The 21,777-nt window shown below is 44.9% G+C and overlaps 1 protein-coding gene across 1 annotated transcript in view; it reads left to right on the top strand.

Annotated features, from left to right (window-relative positions):
• CNGA3 (cyclic nucleotide gated channel subunit alpha 3) overlaps positions 1-21,777 on the top strand; it is a 45,037-nt gene that overhangs the window by 14,732 nt on the left and 8,528 nt on the right. The window contains exons 6-9 of the mRNA XM_090046336.1: positions 564-617; positions 5,859-5,954; positions 10,009-10,116; positions 11,388-11,494. Coding sequence (XP_089902462.1) covers positions 564-617; positions 5,859-5,954; positions 10,009-10,116; positions 11,388-11,494 — 365 coding nt within the window. The remainder of the gene's footprint in view (positions 1-563; positions 618-5,858; positions 5,955-10,008; positions 10,117-11,387; positions 11,495-21,777) is intronic.

Below are 21,777 nucleotides of genomic sequence, written 5' to 3'. Positions count from 1 at the left end.
GGAAGTGTAATGAGACACCTTAACCACTTAACCAGTCTGTCAGCTTACCCTTAAAGCTGTGTGAGTGGACAAGGTTGTCCCCATACTAACATTCACTTATATATTAATACAAGAAAGCCTGATTCTGCTCCACTATAGCAGCTCCCAATCATAGTGAGGCTATGAAGCATTAAACTGTCAATAAGCATTCCTGCTAATCTGTCCCTCAGTTTTGGTGTTGCTTCTTTGAATAACACTTGAAAGCCTTGAGAACAACTTATAATAGCAGCCAAGAGGGCAAACTGCTATAAATAGGGGCATCCATGCTGTCAAGCATTAGTGTGCCTGAGAGTAGACTAAAGTGCTTCAGACATTTGACATGGTCACAAACGTGTACGTTCAGCATGTGATTAAGGGGAACTGGTGTCCTGAATAGTTGTGTAAAGGGGCTTACTGATGCAGCCCTCCTAATCTTTTCAGAGTATGTGATGGACTAGTTATTCAATCTATTCAATAAGCACATGCACAAAAAATCTATGGCTTTTGTACTCTCCCTTTGCTGTGTTTTATTTAACATGCTGCAGTCACTGGCCCTTGGCCAGAAATAATGTCAACTACAGCAACAATACCAATGAAGAGTAAGTACATCACTGCTTACTTAGTGCAGCTTACCTCATTTTGATGCAGTAGCTCCTTATCTTCTTCCCTGTCTGTGCTAGTGACAACTGTAGTTATACAATCCTGCTTACCTCTTCCCATGCATCTTCCTGATATGTAGCTTAATAGTAAAGGAAGATCTGGTGTTGTAGAAAGGAGAAACATCCTTGTGTCTTCAATAAATTCTTATTGTCCTAAACCAAAGGGCAACTTCTTTTATTCCTCCATGGGTCAATGTAGGTGGATCACTGCCTAGTTCTCAATTTCTCATGTTCAGCTGGCTGATTTTGTAGCATCGATAATGGATTTTCATACTGAAATTGATATAAGAAATCTGTTTATATTCATTTTAAAGTATTATTCTTTTTCTTAACATGTGTTTTCATGTTAGATGTTTAGGTTGTCGTCTATACTTACAAGGTGATTTTGAGCAAATTTGACAGAAATGCTAGCACTGCTTATTGTAACTCAAGGCTGAATGCCTTTCTAAATTATATACTTTGGCTCATTTATGAATTGTTGAGCTAGATGAAGTAATTATTATGTGAAATGATATGGCCTGCATCATACAGGAGATCTGTCAGAAATGGTCATATCAGGATCTTCTGATCTTGAAATCTACAGAAGTGGCAGTGAATTAGAGTATTTAAAGTTTCTGGGACTTCTTCCAAGTAACATCTTGAATGTGTAAAGAACTCTAGTCACTTGAAATCACTGCACACTAATCCTGACTCTTGCTCTCCACTTCTGGGAAAGCTACATCTGAACAGCAGAAGGAAGCAGCTGATTTGTTTCCACCACAGTGGTGGTCCAAGTCTTTCATTTCTCTCCTGGTAAAAAATTATGAGACCCAAAAATAATTTTTTGATCTTTTCAAACTATTTTGAAAACATCCAAAAGTTTTCCCCCAAACAATTAATGGATGAGAAACTCACTGTGTATTTAAAATGACAGTCCAATAGAAACATGTTTCCACTTCAGAGAAAGGGAAATGCTGGAATTTGAATGACGCAGCCAGTAATTCTGATAAAATACCTTTATTAAATCCAAAGGCCAATATCAGTTGAACTGCCAATTTGGATGCATTCTCTAAAATACTTTAGTAAAATACTAACAATACATTATATAGCAACGTTACAATATGTATTAATGACTGCACCACACAGTGATTATAGCTTCAAGCATTTAATCAGAATACTTACAACTGGGCTGGTGAGGGAGAGTCCAGCTGTCCCGTGTCGGCTGGCTCCAGCAGATGAACTCACACTAGCAAATAATCCATCTTCCCTGCCTCTCTTATTCCCCCAGATTTCTCATTTCATCACCTTCCTCTGGGTTATAAAAGCTGGTCAGAACTTGCCCAAACTTCCATACAGACTTATCTGGTCGTTCCCAATACATAAAACTTTCTTACTTTCTTTATACATTCTTGGTGGGTCTCCCTTGACCTCCTGAAGTCCACCTCCTTGAAATCTCTTAGGCCTGCCAATCTCTTTCCTGTTGTCCACCCAACTTTACTCCTACATTAGTCCACCTATGGCTTATCACATTTTATCCTGCATTTTGACACTGTGTGTGTATGTGCGTTGTGCATGCCTGCATGAGTGTGTACATTTGTGTCTTTCAAATCACAGACTTGTGAAATTGTCATGCTTGCACCCATTATGATAGAACATCCCAATGCCTGTTGCATAATTACAATATATTTCATAATCCCTACAGGAAAGAATTTCTGATCTCTCTTGAATTGATGTTATAGATGTTCTGTGTTTGTGACTCCTACTCATGTAAAAATAAATGCACTACTACACAGCTGAAAATAGACAATATTTTAGGCTAGCCCCATAGAAAAACAGAGCAAAAAGACTGAAGCATGATTTCCAGTTCAGGTGGCAAGACTGAGAGATGGCATCTCCAGAGTTTTATCCTATTTCTGACAATGGCTCAGGCTGTGGATTTTAGCAAGTCACTCAGCCTCTTGGTGCTTTTGTTTTTCAAAATGGAGACAGCTGGTATTGTGAGGATTAGCTTGCTGATTTGTAAAGCAGTTAAAAGGTAAGGAATGCCATATAAAGTCTATGTGTCTTTACAATTTTGCAGTCATATTTTACAGTGGTAGAGGCAGACAGGTCTTGTTCAGCCCAAGGGGACATCTTCTGCAGGAGAAACTGAATATCACATATCCCCTTTTTTATAATCAAAGAAACAAGCAGACACATATCTTTTCAAATGATGATATGAATGCTGTTATTCAACAAAGCTAGCGAGGAAATAAGCTGCAGGTATCATTAGTTATACATATAGAAGGGACTTTATCCAGTGCTGAAACAATAGGAATCAGTCCTTCAAGTCTTTGCCTGGAGGTGCTGCATTTGGTCTCAGGATTGAGAGGGGGAGTGACCACCTTTTCTCTGAGTGTTTCCCATTGGTCAGTCTTCAGGACCATGATAATATTGTTATAATGGGGAGAGGAACAGAGCAGTGTCAGGAATAAATAAATAAATAAATGGAAAATTCTTGCCCACGCTGCAAACCTGGAGTAAATGGAGAAGGTCAGTAGCAAATCCTAGTGCCAAAGAAAATAAACCCACCATCAGATGCTGAGTGAAATTTTTGTCTTTTCAATTTAAAACAGAAATAGCTTTTACTAGAAAGGTAGAGTTGTCAAAACACCCTGTCCATGGTTCAGTGGTATTGAAGCATTTTGATTGCTTAGCCACGTCAAATGCATCTTCCCTGCGTAATCAGGCTCATATGCGTACAGAGCGCTGCTGTTTTAAAAAAAGACACATTTTTCCATAGTTCTGCAACCACCCTAGGGAGCCCAACATTTTGAGTATCATGAAGCAGTCCTTTAATGCTAACAGTGGTTGTGAATTGGTTTCACAGCATACACTGAGTGTAGTGACTTGCTGTCAGAGTAGGTAATATGACATTTTGGAGTGTTTCTAAACAGCATGGAGCTTTGTGGGAATGGCAGATTTGAATTTAAAATGCAATCAAAGGGGTCCAGGAGGGTAATAGCAGAGAAAATACATTTGTGAATAGCATCCTTAATAATTGTGTGGAAGCCAGCGTTGGTAAGGGAAACAGTGTGAAAAACCTTGTGTAATTGATTTGATATGTCAATAGGAATTGATGAGCTCAGTCAGTCAGCACATTTTTGCCCTTCTAATTGTGGTCCCTGGCAAGTAGGATTTTTTGTAGTCCTTACTGCAGTTCCACTGATTGAGTTGAGGAAACTCAAGCCTAGTTTGGTCAATGTTTCAGTAACCCTGCAGAGAATGCACACAGGAATGGCTTTAGGATTCTGCCTTCTCCCTGCGAGTAAAGTTGGGTTTGTTCCAGACTACGCTGTATTGCTGCATCACAACTAATTGCCATAATGGCCATAGCAGAAGTGCTCATGTTGCGGCCCTATCAGATTGTAACAAATCTGTGAATTCTCCTAAATACCTGTCATCAACCACCTCAGACAGGGCACAAGAAGAACAACAGCAGCAACAACTGACAGTGGGAGAAGTGCAGCATCAAGCCTTGTGTTTCTCTTTAGTGGGAAATAGGTACCTTCAGGCAACTGCATTCATTTTAAAACTGGTGAAAAGATTTTCCACGCTGTCTTCCTCTGCCTTGAAGTGCTCCCTCCCTAAAATAAGTAAGCATATCTGAGCCCACAGCACTTCTCCGTGATGTGCCTGCTGGCTCAGCTTCCATAAGCAAGTGTCTTCTACATGTCTGTTGGGGCTGATTCTGCTCCTGTGTACTCCAACTGGTGTGTTTGTGTTCACTGGAATTGATTTGCTTTCAATTTACACTGGTGCGAAAGGAGAATCAGACCTACCTAACCCATGCAGTTCTGAGTGGAGCAGACAACCACCATGTAAAGAAATTCTGTGCCTGTTATTCATACTACAGCTGGCAGGTACAGCTTTAGATCTGTGAGCAAGTGAATCACTTGCATTGGAGTGTCAGGGATATTCATGATCTAAACTGGAGGATGGAGACACTGCCTCCTTCGGGGGAAAAAAACTCTTGAAAAAATTGTACATAAAGATTCGAGGCCAGATTCTCTTCTGGTGTGAATGCAGATAGTTCCATTAATTTATATGCGCTATGACCATTAACCCTAGCAGGGAATTTGACCCTACATTTTAACAAGGGCTAATATCTAAGCAAAAAAAGAAAGAATCACTGCTACTCAAAAAATTTCTAAACTTACATGGGGAGTTGAAGCAAATCACCCTGAATTTAAAAACAAATCACTTAAATTTAATAGAAGATGAGATCCACATGCACATCAGAGGCTGCTTTTTCTGTACAGGGCTGAATAACACCTCTAGGAAACTGAGCTCCGGGAAGGTGTATATGTGGATCTTAATTCTGAAGTTTGGTTCTGTTGGTGATCTTTGACACAATGGAATGGAGGAAATGATGGGCAAAAAGAGGCAGCTGAGGTTGAATGTCACATATTTATTTACTTATTAATATCATTGATAGAACAATTAATAAATACGGGAGAAAATCCTGAGCCTATTGAAGGCAGTGCCAGAACTCATGTTAATTTCAGTTGGGGAGAAGGGGTCACCTGCAATGTTCAGATTCGGAATAAACCTACAGTGCTGAATATAGAGTACAAGTTTGCTCCATGTTTTTGGCCTACTTTGTTTAAATGTGTTGTCTCTGATTCTCCTCATCCACTGGTATAAATCAGGAGTAACTTAAATGAAGCTAGTTTAGTGTAGAATAAGTATGAGAGGATACTCAGATTTTTTATTAGCACTACAGCATCAAACAGGCTGTTTAGAGCTTGGATATATACAAGGCCAAGAAAATTATAGGACTTTCAAGCCACTTCAAGTACTAATGCCATGAAACAGATTTTTGACTGCCTGAATTTTGAAGTATGGAGCACACACGAATGTTTAATTCAAACAGGCCTTTTATATGGACTTGCTAGTAGGTTGCTGAAGCAAGGAGGAATCTCGCACAGAATCAGCCAGCTGGTTACATGATTTAATAATGTGTTTCTGTTAATTCGGCAGCCTACAATCTGTAACACATGCCCTAGTTAAACCAAATGGGGGAATGGTTCACTTGAGAAACCCTGGTTGATCAAGACAAAAATCCCAGGCCACTAGCTTCCTAATCCCCACCTCAGATTTCATACTCTGGCCCAGCTGGGGAACTGCAAATGTTGCTAAATATTACACTGTGTTACACAGCAAGAAGGAAGATGATAAAGATGTTAAGGAGGAGAAGAAAGAGGAAAAGAAGGAGGAAAAGAAAGATGACAAAAAAGATGATAAGAAAAAAGAAGAGTAAGTATGAACAGTGTGTAGTAATAAACTACCCCCCTCCCCACCACTGCAGAACACCAGCGTCAGAAAGAAAGGGGATATCTGATTAACTGACCTGAATGTTTAAGCGCTCGTCTTTCTTACCAGGTTCTTTCAGTACAGCTATCTTCTTTGCAGGTCGGTGCAGGCTTGGTCATAGCAGGAGTCAGGGCAGAAGAATCAGGATCTTTCTTAGGCAAAACCCCAAATCATTATATTTGGGCAAATATAAACCAGTTAAATGTCTGGAGTTTTTCAGTATTTACACTGGGATGAGCAGAATCAACCATATTCACCTCACCATAGTTGTGACATGAAGCACACAATGCAGTGCATTTGGTCCTCAAAGTTGAGTAAAGAGGTCATTGCTCCCAGCTGAATAGCTTATAAAACCTGCATCCATTACAGTCTCCTTCAATTCAATGCCTTGTAAAAAAGAATGACACCAAGCACCACGAGGTCCTGGTCTGTAGTAGGAGGACTCTTAGGCACTAAATAATGTCAATGGTAAATAACAACAGCAAGAGGTATAAAGAAATGAGTGTCATGAGTGAACAGTATGTGTAAGAGCTGTATGATAATTAGTGCCAAACAAATGTGTGTAAAGCATGTGGCAGGTGCTATTTAGATGTAGCATCCCTAGTAAAAACTCTGTTTTTAGATGGATTCTGCCTAATCCTGGGATATAGTCTTTTTTCTTATTCAAAGCTTTATGTGATTTGAAAGTGTTTGTTCCGGAGGAATGCAAAACTCTAGAACTCTTGGTTCAGAGATGGTACCTGTTATTAGACCAACTACAAAATCGCAAAAAAAAAAATCTTTTTCTGAAAGCTTTTGGCATCCTTCCTCAGGCTCAGGGAAAATTAAAGATGGTAAAAAGTCCCCATAAGTAAGAAATAAACTTCATTTTTCACAGAGGAAACTGAAGATGGACGTCTGTTCCTCTGGGTTCCTCTGTGCTGGAGGATGCTCTTTCAGCCTCAAGCGGTGCATGATGGGGCCTTTTTCATAAACAGTCTGAAACAAAAAAGTAAAGAAGAATGGGAGTACTGTATTTGAAACAATTGTTTTTGTAAATAGAAGGCCATAGCTCTTTGACAACAATTTTGTTGTGGCTCTTATAAGACATGGATAAACCCACTGCTGGTAAGAAAGGTAGATTTCAATTTTAAGTAGGAAGCTTCTACTATGACTGTGTACATTTGAAGTTTTACCATTATTTCACCTCTACATATACATACAGATATGTTTGTGAACCTAAAGTTGCAGTGTCACATGCCTACACATAATCATTTCCAAGAATACATATTTTCACTGAAGTGCATTATAACTTTCCAGCCAATCCTACTCCTTTTTCTCACATCCTTTTTTCTTACTCTAAGAATAGTTACACTAAAATTAATAGAGCTATTCAGGGTGCAGGCAGACATTGCCTTTTTATGGTGGCGCATGTGAGCAAACAGATGTGCCTGCTCCTCGTGCTTCATTTGCTCAGATATGTTTGCGTGACCAAACAGTTTTGATGCCTTAAGGGGAAGGACATCTGTTTGCTTATTTGCTTATTGTACACCCTGGAAATTCCCCTGCAGGGGATTGCTAGGGCATGCATTTCATGCTGCTATGCCCTGACCCAACAGGGGATTCCCAGGGTATGAGTTTCATTACTTTGTCACTGATTTCAGTCAACATAGGATCAAGATCTTGGTCCTTAACTAGAATAAATTATACTGTTATACAATAAGTTATACTAAAGAAATACTGTCTAAAATGTTATCATAGTAGTATGAGAGCACTGGTGACAGGTGGTGGGAGAGAAGTTGATGAAAAAAGAATTTAGGATCTCACAGAGAATTGGAAAACTCCTTTTGTTTTATGGGCATCTCATTCACATACTTATAATCAGAGATCCTGGTTTTCTCTGATTTTAAAAAATCCCCAATTTTCAGTTAAAAAGTAACCCCAAACCCGCATTTTTCTGTGATTTAAATGAAACACCACTAATAAATGTGTGTGTGTATATATTAGGCCTGTGCGAGTCGGCAGTGATCCGATCCGGCTTTGGATCCGGCTGCTTCAGATGGCCGCGATCTGATCTGGAGCCCCGGACCGGGTTTCTGCCTCGATCTGGCCGAAGCGGCTCCAAAGCTTCGGAGCCGCCTCAGAGATCTGGCCATAGTGTATAATGGGAAATCAATGAAATATCTATAACTTTGTTGTTTTTTTGCCCAATTTGGATGAAACATGCAGGCATGGTATCCTCTGCTGAAAGTATGAAACCTGCCAAGTTTCAAGAAGATCGGTGCAGGGCTTTGGGGGGAATGGCATGGCTCATGTCACGGCTGTGTGCTACAACACAGTGGGGGGTCAAAACTGCCGGGGTGGTAGCTCTTGCTGAGGCCACGAAGCCTGCCAAGTTTCAAGGATATAGGTGCAGGGGCTTGGGGGGAACTGCGCCTCAAGCTGCAGACAAGCAAAACTCGTGACATGGGTGACACTGTGCGTGTTAAGGTGCAGCAGGGTGACAGCTGCAGGGATGGTGGCCCCTGCTGCGGCCATGACGCCTGCCAGCTGTCCAGGAGATCGGTGCAGGGGGAGTCTGGGGCCCTGCACCCCTAGGTGCTGACAGGCAAAACTCCTGCCAACACTGTGTCTGTCCTGGGGCAGTTGATTGTCTGTATTAATTCTTTCCTCTCCTTAGCCTGGTTTTGTAGGTGCTGATTGATGCCCGTTAAGTCATTATGTAGTAGCTAGGGCCTGTGTATTGACCTGTTCCCCGCGTCCCTGGTCCCTGAGTGAATCATGATTGATTGGTAACTGGTAACACAGCAGCGCAGCAGCCAGGCCTGCCGCAGTGTCTCCTCTGCCCGCCCCAAGACAGACACAGTCAGTCCCACAGCACCCATGGCACCAGTTCTGCTTGTCCACAGCTTGAGGGGCAGTTCCCCCCAGACCCCTGCACTGATCTTCTTGAAACTTGGCAGGCTTTGTGGCCTCAGTAGAGCTACCACCCCTGCAGTTTTGACCCCCCTGTGGTGTAACACATAGATGTGACAGGAGTTTTGCTTTCAAGAATTTGGGGTGCTGTTCCCCATAACCCCCTGCACCGATTTTCTTGAAACTTGGCAGGCTTTATCCTCTCTGCAGAGTCTACCACCCCTGAAAATTTCATCCAAATCAGACAGAAAACAACAAAGTTATAGGTATGTTATTGTTTCCCCACTATACCCTGTGGCCGGCTCCGAGGCGGCTCCGAAGCGCTCTGGGAAGCCGAAGGAGGCGAAGCTTGGACCCGGCGGTGCTGGTTCGGACCCGAAGCGTCCAAAGCTTCTCTGGATCCGAAACTCTGTCCGAAGCCTCACACAGCCCTCATATATGTATGTGTGTGTATATATATGTATGTCTGTGTATATATGTATATATGTGTGTCTGTGTATATACATATATGTGGTGTTTCATTTTATTCATGGAAAAAAGTGGATTTGGGGCTACTTTTTTTTAACTGAAAATTGGGGATTATTTAAAATGGGAGAAAACCATATTATAAGCAGGATCCTTGCTTATAATAGAGCAGTTGGGCATGAACTGATAATGTTGTCACAGTGAAAAGAGGAGCTGTAAGTATTTAACCAAGACTCCCTGAGAAAATCCTCCCTGGAAAAAGAAACATGGCTTCCTGGCAGGGTGAACTGTAAGGAGCCTTTGACTTTTTCATTCTGTTTCAAGGGTTGATTTATTTAAAGCAATCTGACTTACAGAGGAAGTGTTAATTGGTTTTGGTCAGTGTGAACCTATGATAGTTTGACATCCTTGTAGACATTTCTACTGCCTTTTGATTTCCACCAAACTTAGCCAAACAGGAACAAGCTGCAGTTGCTGTACTGCCTAACACCCAGGATGGCATTGCCTGCGGTACTGTACCAAAGTAAAAAATGAATTGGGGATTACTGGTGAGGTGTCTGGCCTGAGAGATCAAAAAGGTGATCTTGTTAAAGAGTTAATATTTTCCAGTGTGAATCCATTTATTTTTATGTTTCAGGAAGAAGAAAGAAGTCCTTGTGATTGATCCTTCAAGCAATCTGTATTATAGGTGGCTGAGCATAATTGCTGCACCCGTGTTTTATAACTGGTATATACTAGTGTGCAGGTATGGGTTCATATGAAATAATTATTTTAGGTTTCAAAAATGGAATTTAAAGTGTATGATTTGGTTTCCCAACTTTGGGGTCCTTCTACCTTCCTGCGAAGTCTCATCAGTGGCTCAGCACAGGACCCTGTTGACATTTCAGATATCTACTTATAAAGTGGCCTGTTGTTTTTCGTATCTCTGAATCTTCGGCATGCAGGAAACATGTTCAGTGCTGGGCCTGCAACAGCCTCTGTGTGCCATCTACTGGCTACAGTGCAGTGATGACACTAAACAGAAGTATCATTGTAGGCACTGTTACCACTGTTGGATAAATTTTCTTTCCTATCAGTAGTCATTACGAATGTCAGTATGGTGTAGGCACATTTGAGGTGGCAGGTAGAACTGAGAGTGGGCACAGAGATGTCATTCAACATTTAAATGACAAATTTCTATAGGGCTACAGGGCTTTTCCTCCAAGGACCAGAAGATATTATTGGAGTGTCTGGATTTTTATTTTTAAATGTGAAATGAGCAATTAGCATTAATGTCAAGTAAGAGCTAAGCAGGCTGCTTCGCCTGTGGGACGGGGAGACAGTGGGGATGGTTTGCCTTGGGCCTCTCAGTGGCAAGCCTTCTTTCTTGAATCTCAGTTAATTTTTGCCCACACATCCTTGCAGCTGTCCACCTGTGGCTGTCAGCTTGAGGATCTGTCCTGTGAAAATGGAGGCAAAGTAAAATGAGGGGAGGGGGCACAAGGGAGGAGAATAGCATGTATGTGTTTGCATGCAGTTGTGAAATTTGCCATGGTATATCAACTTTCGCTTCCAAAAGAACCTATTTAAAATTATTCCTTTTAAATTCACAGAAAAAATGCTAGTGTGTATTCGTTGCTCAAAAAATGCTCACTAACAGCAGTAGGTGCTGGCTGCTTAATCTGAAAGCTCTTCTTTTTCTCTGTGGGTATACACATGTATCAGTTGCGTTGGTATCAAATTGTACATGTTGTACAGTTTTACATTATACTGTAACAGCTGATCCCAAGCAGCATCTTTCTCTTTCCCCTTTTAAAGCAGTTAATTGAAGTCTTAAGCAAAGCTTTATATGAATTAAAGCATTTGTTTTAGAGAGTACTTTGTCAGTCTCAAACAGCATGTGATGGGGCCTGTGCCTTTCACAACATGTTAAAGGTGTTTGAAACAAGAAAGGAAGAAGAAGAGAGGGAGTGATTTATCTGAGACATCATCTTACCCAAAGGGAATTAAATCTTTTATGCCTTTGTGTTTATTTAGAGCCTGTTTTGATGAGCTACAAATGGATCATATTAAGTTATGGCTGCTCTTAGACTACTGCTCTGATATGGTATATGTTTTTGACACACTCATCAGATTCAGGACAGGTAAGTTCTCATGTGCTCTTACATTGTTTTCAAAGATAGCATGTATCTGTAAACACAGGAATGTGGGAACTGCCCAGCTGGACCTGAACAATGATTTCATCCAGTTTAGTAACCTGTCTGCAACAGAATCCAGAATTGAGGAAAGTGCAAGAAACCTGGCATACAGCTATGGAATAGTATGCATTTAGGAACAGTTTTCTGACCCCCCATCAGTTAGAGATTTGCTTATAGGCCCTGATGTATCAGGACTTATATACCTTCCAAATGTTAATTCCTTCACCCCCTCTGAAACCTGGATTTTGTACAATACTCAGCATGTCCCAGTTCTCTGTTATTAGCACAATCCCACTTAGGCCATTAGCTGGCTCTCCGCACTGTCAGATCTCTCCTGAAATCACACTTCTCCTGGGACTCTTCCTGCCACACATACAGCTTACACACGAGAGTGGAACTGAGGTAAGACTAAGGGCTGGTGAGCCCTTTTTTTTTTTGATCACCCTGTGCCCTGCAGATCAGGGTTCACTCCCACTTGCTAGAACTCCATTGGGGCAGATTCTGTGCCCCCTTACTAAAATTTAGTCTACACTAGTGCAATGACATACAGTAGTATGACTCCAGATACACACCAGCGTCCAGGGTACAATCGGCATTAGAAAGTCTTTGCAAAGTACCTGAGGCCCTGTGTAATCCAGAGTGCATAGTGACACACTGAAATAAACTGATCAGGATAGCAAAGGCCATTCATTTTCTCACAAGAATCAGGGTAAAGGGAGAATTTGCCAATAACCCTTAGTCAGTGCTAAGGTAGAAATGTATCTGGGCTGACCAATGTGATTCAGTAGACTATTTCATCCATCCCAGGGTATTTTTAGGCATCAAAGTAAGACATAGATTCATAGATTCATAGATGCTAGGGTCGGAAGGGACCTCAATAGATCATCGAGTCCGACCCCCTGCATAAGCAGGAAAGAGTGCTGGGCCTACATTACCCCAGCTAGATACACATCCAACCTTCTCTTGAATACCCCCAGGGTAGGGGAGAGCACCACCTCCCTTGGGAGCCCGTTCCAGACCTTGGCCACTTGAACTGTGAAGAAGTTCCTCCTAATATCCAATCTAAATCTGCTCTCTTCTAGCTTGTGGCCATTATTTCTTGTAACCCCCGGGGGGGCCTTGGTGAATAAATACTCACCAATTCCCTTCTGTGCCCCCCTGACGAACTTATAGGCAGCCACCAGGTCGCCTCTCAACCTTCTCTTGCGGAGGCTGAAAAGGTCCAGTTTCTCTCGTCTCTCCTCGTAGGGCTTGGCCTGCAGGCCCTTAACCATACAAGTGGCCCTTCTCTGGACCCTCTCCAGATTATCCGCATCCTTCGTGAAGTGCGGCGCCCAGAATTGCACGCAGTACTCCAGCTGCGGTCTGACCAGCGCCCGATAGAGGGGAAGTATCACCTCCTTGGACCTATTTGTCATGCATCTGCTGATGCACGACAAAGTGCCATTGGCTTTTCTGATGGTTTCGTCACACTGCCGACTCATGTTCATCTTGGAGTCCACTAGGACTCCAAGATCCCTTTCCACTTCCGTGCCACCCAGCAGGTCATTTCCTAGGCTGTAGGTGTGCTGGACATTTTTCCTCCCTAGATGCAGCACTTTGCATTTCTCCTTGTTGAACTGCATTCTGTTGTTTTCTGCCCACTTGTCTAACCTGTCCAGGTCTGCTTGCAGCTGCTCCCTGCCCTCCGGCGTGTCCACTTCGCCCCATAGCTTAGTGTCATCTGCAAACTTGGACAGAGTACATTTCACCCCCTCGTCCAAGTCGCTGATGAAGACATTAAAGAGTATCGGTCCAAGGACCGAGCCCTGCGGGACCCCACTGCCCACACCCCTCCAGGTCGAAACCGACCCATCCACCACGACTCTCTGGGTGCGACCCTCCAGCCAATTCTCCACCCACCAGACTGTGCAGTCATCCAAGTCACAGCCCCTTAACTTGTTCACCAGTATGGGGTGGGATACCGTGTCAAAGGCCTTCCTGAAGTCCAAGTATACGACATCCACCCCTCCTCCTGTGTCGAGGCGTTTTGTGACCTGGTTATAAAAAGAGACTAGATTGGTCAGGCACGATCTGCCTGCCACGAACCCGTGCTGGTTTCCCCTCAGCATAACTTGCCCTGCCGGGCTCTCACAAATGTGAGCCTTGATGATTTTTTCAAAGATTTTGCCAAGGATGGAGGTGAGACTGACTGGCCTATAGTTGCCCGGGTCCTCCTTCCTCCCCTTCTTGAAAATGGGAACCACATTGGCCCTTTTCCAGTCCTCCGGGACTTGACCGGTGCGCCACGAGCGTTCAAATATTCCCGCCAGTGGCTCTGCAATGATGTCGGCCAGTGCCTTCAGTACCCTCGGATGGAGCTCATCCGGGCCTGCCGACTTAAAGGCATCCAGTTCCTCCAAGTGACCCTGCACCACCTCAGGGTCCACGCATGGAAGTCTGGTGCCTTGCTGCTGCCTCCCTACACTCCCAGTGAGAGACTTGTCATGCCTCTCGCTTAGGAACACTGAGGCGAAGAACTCGTTGAGGAGTTCAGCCTTGTCCCCTCTGTCCGTCACCAATTGTTTCTGCCCATTTAGCAGAGGTCCTATTCCTCCCTGGGCCTTCCTTTTACTCCCTATATATCTAAAAAACAATTTCTTATTGTCTTTTACTTGGGTTGCCATCCTCAGCTCCATGGTAGCTTTGGCCTGTCTAACTGCCTCCCTACAAGCACGAGCAGAAGAGGTATATTCCTCTTTGGTGATCTCTCCCTGTTTCCACTTTTTATGTGCTCCCCTTTTGGCCCTTAGTCTGCCCTGGATTTCTCTGGTCAGCCAGGGAAGCCTCCTGGCCCCTTTCCCTCTTTTACCTCGCACGGGGATCGTCTCGCTTTGTGCTCGAAGGATAGTTTCCTTAAGGCACAGCCACCCTTCTTGGGCTCCCATCATTTCAAAACTACTACTCTGCAGTGCGTCCTTCACTAATCGCCTGAGTTCACTGAAATCAGCTTTCCTAAAGTCCAGCACGTTCACCCTACTGGTTACCTTACCCACTCGACGCCTTATGTTGAATTGTACTTTTAGGTGATCACTGTCCCCCAGATGGCTACCGATCTGTAGGTCCCCTACTATGTCATCCCCTGTTGCCAATACCAGATCCAGTAAGGCATTCCCCCTAGTGGGACCATGTACCTCCTGCGTCAGGTGGAGGTCCTGTACACAGGTTAGAAACCTGCGTGAGCGGTGGGACTTTGCTGTCTGTGTCTCCCAGCAGATGTCCGGGTAGTTTAGGTCCCCCATGACCACCGCCTCTTTAGCTTTTATGGTCTCCGAGAGTTGCCTCAGGAGCCCCAAATCTATTTCTTCCCCTTGATGTGGGGGTCTGTAGCAGACCCCTACCACCAAATCCTTTTCTCCTTGCCCCCCATGTAGCCTAACCCACAGTCCTTCTACTTCCTCATCCTTTGATTCTGTCTTGATGAGGGTTGATGTATATTGCTCCTTAACATAGAGCACAACCCCTCCCCCCCTTTTCCCCACTCTGTCCTTTCTGTACAATCTATAGCCCTCAATATGTACCGCCCAGTCGTGGGATGAATCCCACCAGGTTTCCGTCAGCCCCGCTAAGTCATAGGCATTTAGTGCAACCAGGAGCGCTAGTTCATCCTGCTTGTTCCCCATGCTCCTAGCATTAGTATATAGGCACTTGAGCCCTGTGACTGGTGCTTTTGCTACCCCCTCGCTCCAAGTCCTAAAGGGCTTTTTGTCTCTAACCTTCCCTTTCCTTACCTGTGCCGTATTGCTGTCCACCCCCTGTCTTTCACGTTCCCAAAGCTCTCTTTCTTCAGGCTGGGCTGTCCTTGTGGGTGCCACCTGGTTTGGTGGTCCACAGCTTCCCCCACCCTCATCTTCCCCTCCCCCCGACGAGCCTAGTTTAAAGCCCGCCGGAGGAGATCCAGGACATGGCATTTATGTCCTGGAAATCTACACAGAACCCCTCAGATGTTGGCACAGAGAATACTGAATAAAACCAGGATGTCTTGATTAGTCCTGTTTCTCTGTACTTCATGATCAAGGACTCTTTTTTTCATTCCTTCAAGGACCCAAAGGATTTTGGGGTGGGTTTCACCTCTGGTTCTACTTTAATCTAGTTCAGGGGTGATCAAAATATGGCCCATGGGCCAGATCCATGGGATTTTGTCCGGCTTGCAGCAGGTCCCTTGGTCATGGCCAGCCAACTAGATCAGGGGTGGGCAATTATTTGGGTCCATGGGTTGCATAGGGAGTTTTGCTGAGCTGTCATGGGCCAAGTCAGCACGCTGCCTCCCTGCACAACAGCTCACCAAAACTCACAATGTGGGATGGGGCCACCAACCCTTGTTCATGACAAAGGAGAGCATATCCTAGTGAAACCATGGTCAGGAGTCTTCCCTTACATGTTTCCCAGTGGCACTTTCCTCTACTGCTAGCTTGGGTATCTGATGTCCAGGATTTTCCTTCCTTGTGGCAAATGAGGAGGCCTTGCTGTGGTAGTCTTGAAGTGATGTTGTAACTGTGATAGTCTAGGAAATATAGAAGAAGCAAGAGTTTTTGTGGATGATTTCTTTTATTGGATCAACTGCATGGTTGGGATAGATTTAGACAAGCTTTCAGGTATCACCCTGGGAGAGAAGCAAGCACAGCAGAGCTAAACAGCAGATGGAACAAGGGCTTGTGCAAGACTCCATATGTAAATAAAACAGGATATAAGAAAAATTATCAGATAGCTAACAGACAAGAGAGATGTAGAGAGGCCTTGTTGTACCCTATCCTATGGCAGAGTTATTTACTCTGCTGCAACACATGTGCAGACACTGATGGGACTGGCTGAGGCACAAGGTGTTTCAGTGTGGGACAGTTATCTGCCAGCTAGCTGTGCACTAGAGCACCCTTGTGCCCTAGCCACTCACTTCACAGCACACTGAGCCAGGTGAGAGCAGGCCCTGGCTGGCAGGCTGGCCCCCAGGGCCTCTGCCAGCTAGGGCTGCTCCAACCTGGCTCAGTGTGCTGAGGTCCTGGGTGTATGTGTAAATGCAGCAATGTGCACCAGAGTTTATTTGTTCACATTAATTGCACGTATAGGTGTGCCCAGGGTGAAGTGAAATATTACACTTAGTCCATATTAGAGCTGAGAAATGTTAAGCAGTGTTAAAGTTGGAGTGTGTTGTGTACAGTCGCAGGATATGGGGGTTAATACTGTTTCTTGCCTGCTTAGCTTTGACTTGCAGGGGCATGGCTAGGAGTCAAGACATCTGGGGGAGGGGCTCGGGGGGACTGGGAATGATGCATCCTGGGATGCTGGAAGACTGCAAATTGATAGTTTTATCTCCATGGAACAGACTGAAGTTACTGTAACATGAGCTAGGTAGCACAGCCCAGAATTAACCTTCATCTGAAGTGATGTAACTTTGAGACACTTAGAGGGGACTTAGAACATACTAACAAGCTTTAATGTGTGGATGCTCATGTTTTAAATGCCCCTAGTACGGTCTAAATGTAAAGTGTAACTTCACCCTAGCAAAGTGGCTGATATGCTTTACTTGGTCTCTTTCAAATGACATGCTGCAGGATGTTGTTCATGTGGGCAGGGTTTTCTGAGTCCTTAACTGACTCCAAAATCCTTCAAGGCTGATACCCACAGTGGAGCTCAAAGGGAGGGGGAGCCAGTGGATATCTGTCACAAACAGATGTAGGGGAATCACTTCTCTGTCTTTAGCATCTTGTCCACACAACCTTTTTTTAATTTGAACTTCAGCTCTTCTCGACTTGTTCCACCAGACCACAGAGCCTAGAGCTGTTTCACCAGGTGGAGCACACATTAGTTCTTTCATCCATAAGAACTCTAGACAGTTAGCCAGTTTGGCGAAACACCTGGATTAGGAAAACACCTGTGACTTCAGAGGCAATGGCATGAAAGGAAAGCCTCAAAATTCTGGATCCATGACCAGCACTCTTTTTCCAGCTGACATATAAAACTATTCCCATCCTCGCAAAGGGTGTTGAAAGGAAGGGTGGTGAAAATCAACAGTGCTGTCCTTGCTTTTTGGGGCAATCCTTGGAAATCAGGGAAGGAAAAGGAGGCAGAGGCTTGATAGCTCCTTAAAAAGACAGGAATTAGGAGTGTGAGCTTTTCCTAGGGGCCCAGCTCTTTGCACAATATGCGTGAGCCATAGAAACCCCTGCCAACCAAATGTAAGTGCCATGTGCTGGTGTCAGTTTAAGGGTCTCTCTCTCCCCTTTTTTTAGCTGTTAAAGTGGCAATTTTGATGATTCTACTTCCCTTGTGGTGTGGGTGCAGGTGTCCATCCATAGACTAAGTATCTGCAATAAGCCTGTTTTACACTTTCTGTGGAGCAGAAATCAAAGGAGGATGCCCTGCAGCATCTCCATTCCCTCCACCCACTGCTCCACCGCTGCCTGGCCTGCATCTAAGTTATGAAAATGTAGCTGCCTAAAACCCCATTTTAGATGGAGAAGGGCCGGGGGGGGGGGGGCAGCGGGAGGGGGTTTCTCTCCTACAGTTAGTTGCGTGGCTAAGAGCTAACTCAGGGAGCAGTAGGCCTAGGTTCTAGGCCTTTTGACCCAGAGGGGCTCTAAACCTGTCCCTCTCTGACTTCCTAGCCCACTGCTCCAGTTACCATACCACAGGTTAGGCATATCCAGACCCCTCTCTAGTACTCCTTTGCAAAGCAAGAGAGGGAGATCTGTGGAGCCAAGAGGATAAAGACAAGCTAGAAGGTGTGCAGCTCAGAGCAATGACTGCTGCTTTAAAAAGGTGAGGGCCCTGGGTTCTAGTTTCTCAGCTGTGTGGAAATTTCCTCACTGTACGGCTCCTTGCTCATTTTATACAATGGAGGGGCAGCATCTCAGTGGCAAGACTAAACCCTAACAACTTTGGTGCTATGATAAGGGAGGGTCCCCTTTCTCCTTCCCCTGGCTTTCTTTTGGCTTTATATGCACATGTCACCACCTCTGTGTCCAGCTAGTGTGTAGCCCTGCTGAGCATGCTAAGTCTGTGTGCACACGCTTATACAACCACAGCACGAAGGCAGGGCCAAAAAACACCCAGGTGTGTGGCCAGGAAATTGTCATTTAGGCACACAAGTGCTTCCTCCTCCCTTTATATAGCCCAGCCTAATGTGGGTAGAGTGTAGGGTGGTTCCTTGCCTACGTGCATGCAAGGCTGTAGCCTAGAACAGAGGCATAACACCTAGTGGTGGCGGCAGCAGTGTTTGCTCTTCTTGAGCCCCCTCTAAGCAACTGCCTGGAGCTGGTGCCCTGATCACCCACCTCTCATTACACTACTGGTCTAGAGAGCATCCCTTAAAGGAGTAGGGCATTTCTTCTCATCACTATAAATGTTGAGGCCTCTGTCTAAATCCTACTAATATCTTGGCAACAGGGACCGATGGTGACTTGTGGCCTTACATTCTGCAAGCTATTGACTTAGTGTGAAATGGGAAGACAGCACTAGTTTGACGTCAAGACTGCTGTGACTGCCTTTGTTCAGAATTTCTGTCCTTCAGCAGATTGGCATGGCAATTCCAATATTATTTTGTGCGGCATTAGCTATTGTAAGCCAAGCAAACGACATCAGTAAAACAGTGACCACAGTTGCAAGAGGGAGGTGAGAGGTGGAGTGCGGGGGAAACTGCCATTGCCTTGGGAACTATTACATTGCTAGTTAGCCTCAGTATCATTTAAGCTTACACTGATTTGTTACCCATGGTACTTTGTGTAATTAACCAAGGTCTTAAAGACTGAGATTCATTTTGGCTGTGCAACAGAAAGAGGGAAAGGATACTCATAAAACTTACCTTCTGTAGCTGACACCTCTGCCAGAAGGGGAATGAAAATAGACACACTTTAACAACAGGGGAAAAGGTGGGAGGTCATTGGCGGTGCACAGGTGACAGAAATGCAGTCTCAGACTTTCCGTAGGGCTATCCTGATTGCAACTGGATGGCTGTTAAAATGCTGACGTGACAGTCCTGGGCGGGGCTGCGGAAAAGCCATTGTGATTTACTTGGCTGCTTTGCCGCAGGCATCTGCTGATGTTGCTGTGATGCAGTGGAACGTGGCAGTGTTCTCTTAGTAAGTGCTGACATTTGGAAAGACCGCTCTCAGAGCACAGGGGGAACTTACATTACAAAGTGCTGGAATGGTTGCTTAAAAGTGCAGTACCAAGGCAAGGCTGAGCTTGAGGACTGAACGTGCGGCCGAGAGCCAAGAACTGCTGAATTCTAATTTTGGCTCCACCACTGACAGGCTGTGGAGTCTTGAGCAGGCCTGTCTCCCTTAATTCAGCAGTCTGTACGATGAGGAAAATAAGGCCTAACCACTCACCCCTGGCAGACACGGGGATTATTAGTCAGTCAACTCCTGTACAATCCTCTGAATATACACAATGTGCTATAAGCACTGAATACCGGTGCAAAAACGTTGATGCCTAGCAGAGTGAAACTGATTTTCTCACCCTTAACGTGCCATTAAGCAGTGAAATAAAACAAAGCCTCATGTTCAGAATGCAAAAGATACTGATGATAACAGCCACAAAATATTTCCTTCTAGTTTGGGCAGCAGACCTGTGGCTTTTGAATGCAAGGAGTGCCAATTCACCTCAGTGGAGTAAGCACTCGTTGCTGTTGACTAAAGCCCTAACAAATAGGTTTTGCTTCTGCCTTGAAGGGACTGTATAAATGTTTCCATTTGCACTTCTAATATACAGTACTCTAGCTCACCAGCCTTGCTTTTAGCCACCTGCCTAAAGGATGACCCTGAGGTTGGTTCCCCAGGACTTCCATAGTCTGCTCTTCTGGGGTCTTCTGCCAACCTGCAGACTGGCAGCATGGGATTTTCATTCTCCTGGGCCAGATGGCTCCGTAGCTGAAGGAGCCAGCTGATCTGGAAGTCAGACAGCCCTGGAAAGCTTAGCTTCTACCAAGAGATATGAACTGACTGCCCAGAGGAGTTTTCCATCTATTGACTCCTCTGTGAAATCCTATAAAATATGAACTTTCAATTCTACCCAGGAGAACTTTTACAATCTGTTCTCCAGTGCCTGATGAAGGGTGCTTGTGCCTGAAAGCTTGCAATTAAACAATTTTTTTTGCAAAAATCTTGGGCTAATAAAAGATATCATCTCTACTATGAGTCCTGATTGCCTTTTCCTTTAGACCAATATGGCTATAACCTGGATACTAGGGCTGTGCGAAATGGCACCGTTCCATTTCAACTTGCGTTTCAAGGTTTCGACGGAGCAGTGTTTAATTTCAAATTTCATTTCAGTCCAAAACCGTTGTTCCATTTTGTGTTGTCGAAATAGTGACGCTGTTTTGACATTGTGCCCATAGGCTATAGTGGGGAAGTTTGAAACAGCCTCTCTTATCTTGCAGGCAGATCGGGGGCCCACAACCCCAGGAGGGCTGCAGGGGCTGTGCCACTCCTCCTGGGGTTGCAGGCCCCCAATCTGCCTGCCAGATGAGGGAGAGAAGCTGGGTGCTGCCGCCTGGGACTGGCTACCTGGGGAAGGGAACTGAGCTTGATCACTCAGGTGCCCTCCCCAGCGCTGCGACCTGGCTGGGGAAGGGAACTCAGACCAGCTGAGCTAAGTTCCCCTCCCCAGCACCAAGTTTGGGCTGGGGAAGAGAACTGAGCTCATCTGGGCTGGGTTCCCTTCCCCAGCCCAATTGATTGGAGTGCAGGGGAGGGGAACTCAACAATCGGGTTCAGTTCCCTTCCCCAGCTCGATCGCAGCACTGGGGAGGGGAACTGCCTGGGCTCAGTTCCCTTCCCCTATGCTATGGGGTTCCCGCAGCCCTGGTTCTCCCCTGTCTCCCACCACCTGGCTGTTGGCTGCTTCAAAACTCGAAACATTTTGAAAGTTTTGAAATGCTTCAACTGGCCTCGTTTTTTTTCTAGGCTGTTTCAAAGCCTTTGGTTTCATTTCAGTATTGCTGTTTTGAGCTCAAAATGAGTCAAAACAATGTTAGAACGAAACAGCTGGAGAAATTTTGTACAGCCCTACTGGATACGTAGCTCTTCGTGGTTTCACAGTTTCTAGGGTTGGAAGAGACCTGAGCGGATCATGAAGTCCGACCCCCTGCCATGGCAGGAAAGAGTACTGGGGTCAAACGACCCCAGCAAGGTGATTGTCAAGCCTTGTCTTAAAGACCCCCAGGGTAGGAGCCAGCACCACTTCTCTTGGAA

The sequence above is a fragment of the Crocodylus siamensis genome, chromosome 1 (genome assembly GCF_052110815.1).
Source record: "Crocodylus siamensis isolate JL-2025a chromosome 1, ASM5211081v1, whole genome shotgun sequence".
In the NCBI taxonomy this organism is placed as follows: Eukaryota; Metazoa; Chordata; order Crocodylia; family Crocodylidae; genus Crocodylus; species Crocodylus siamensis.
This window is presented reverse-complemented; position numbering and strand designations above follow the sequence as displayed.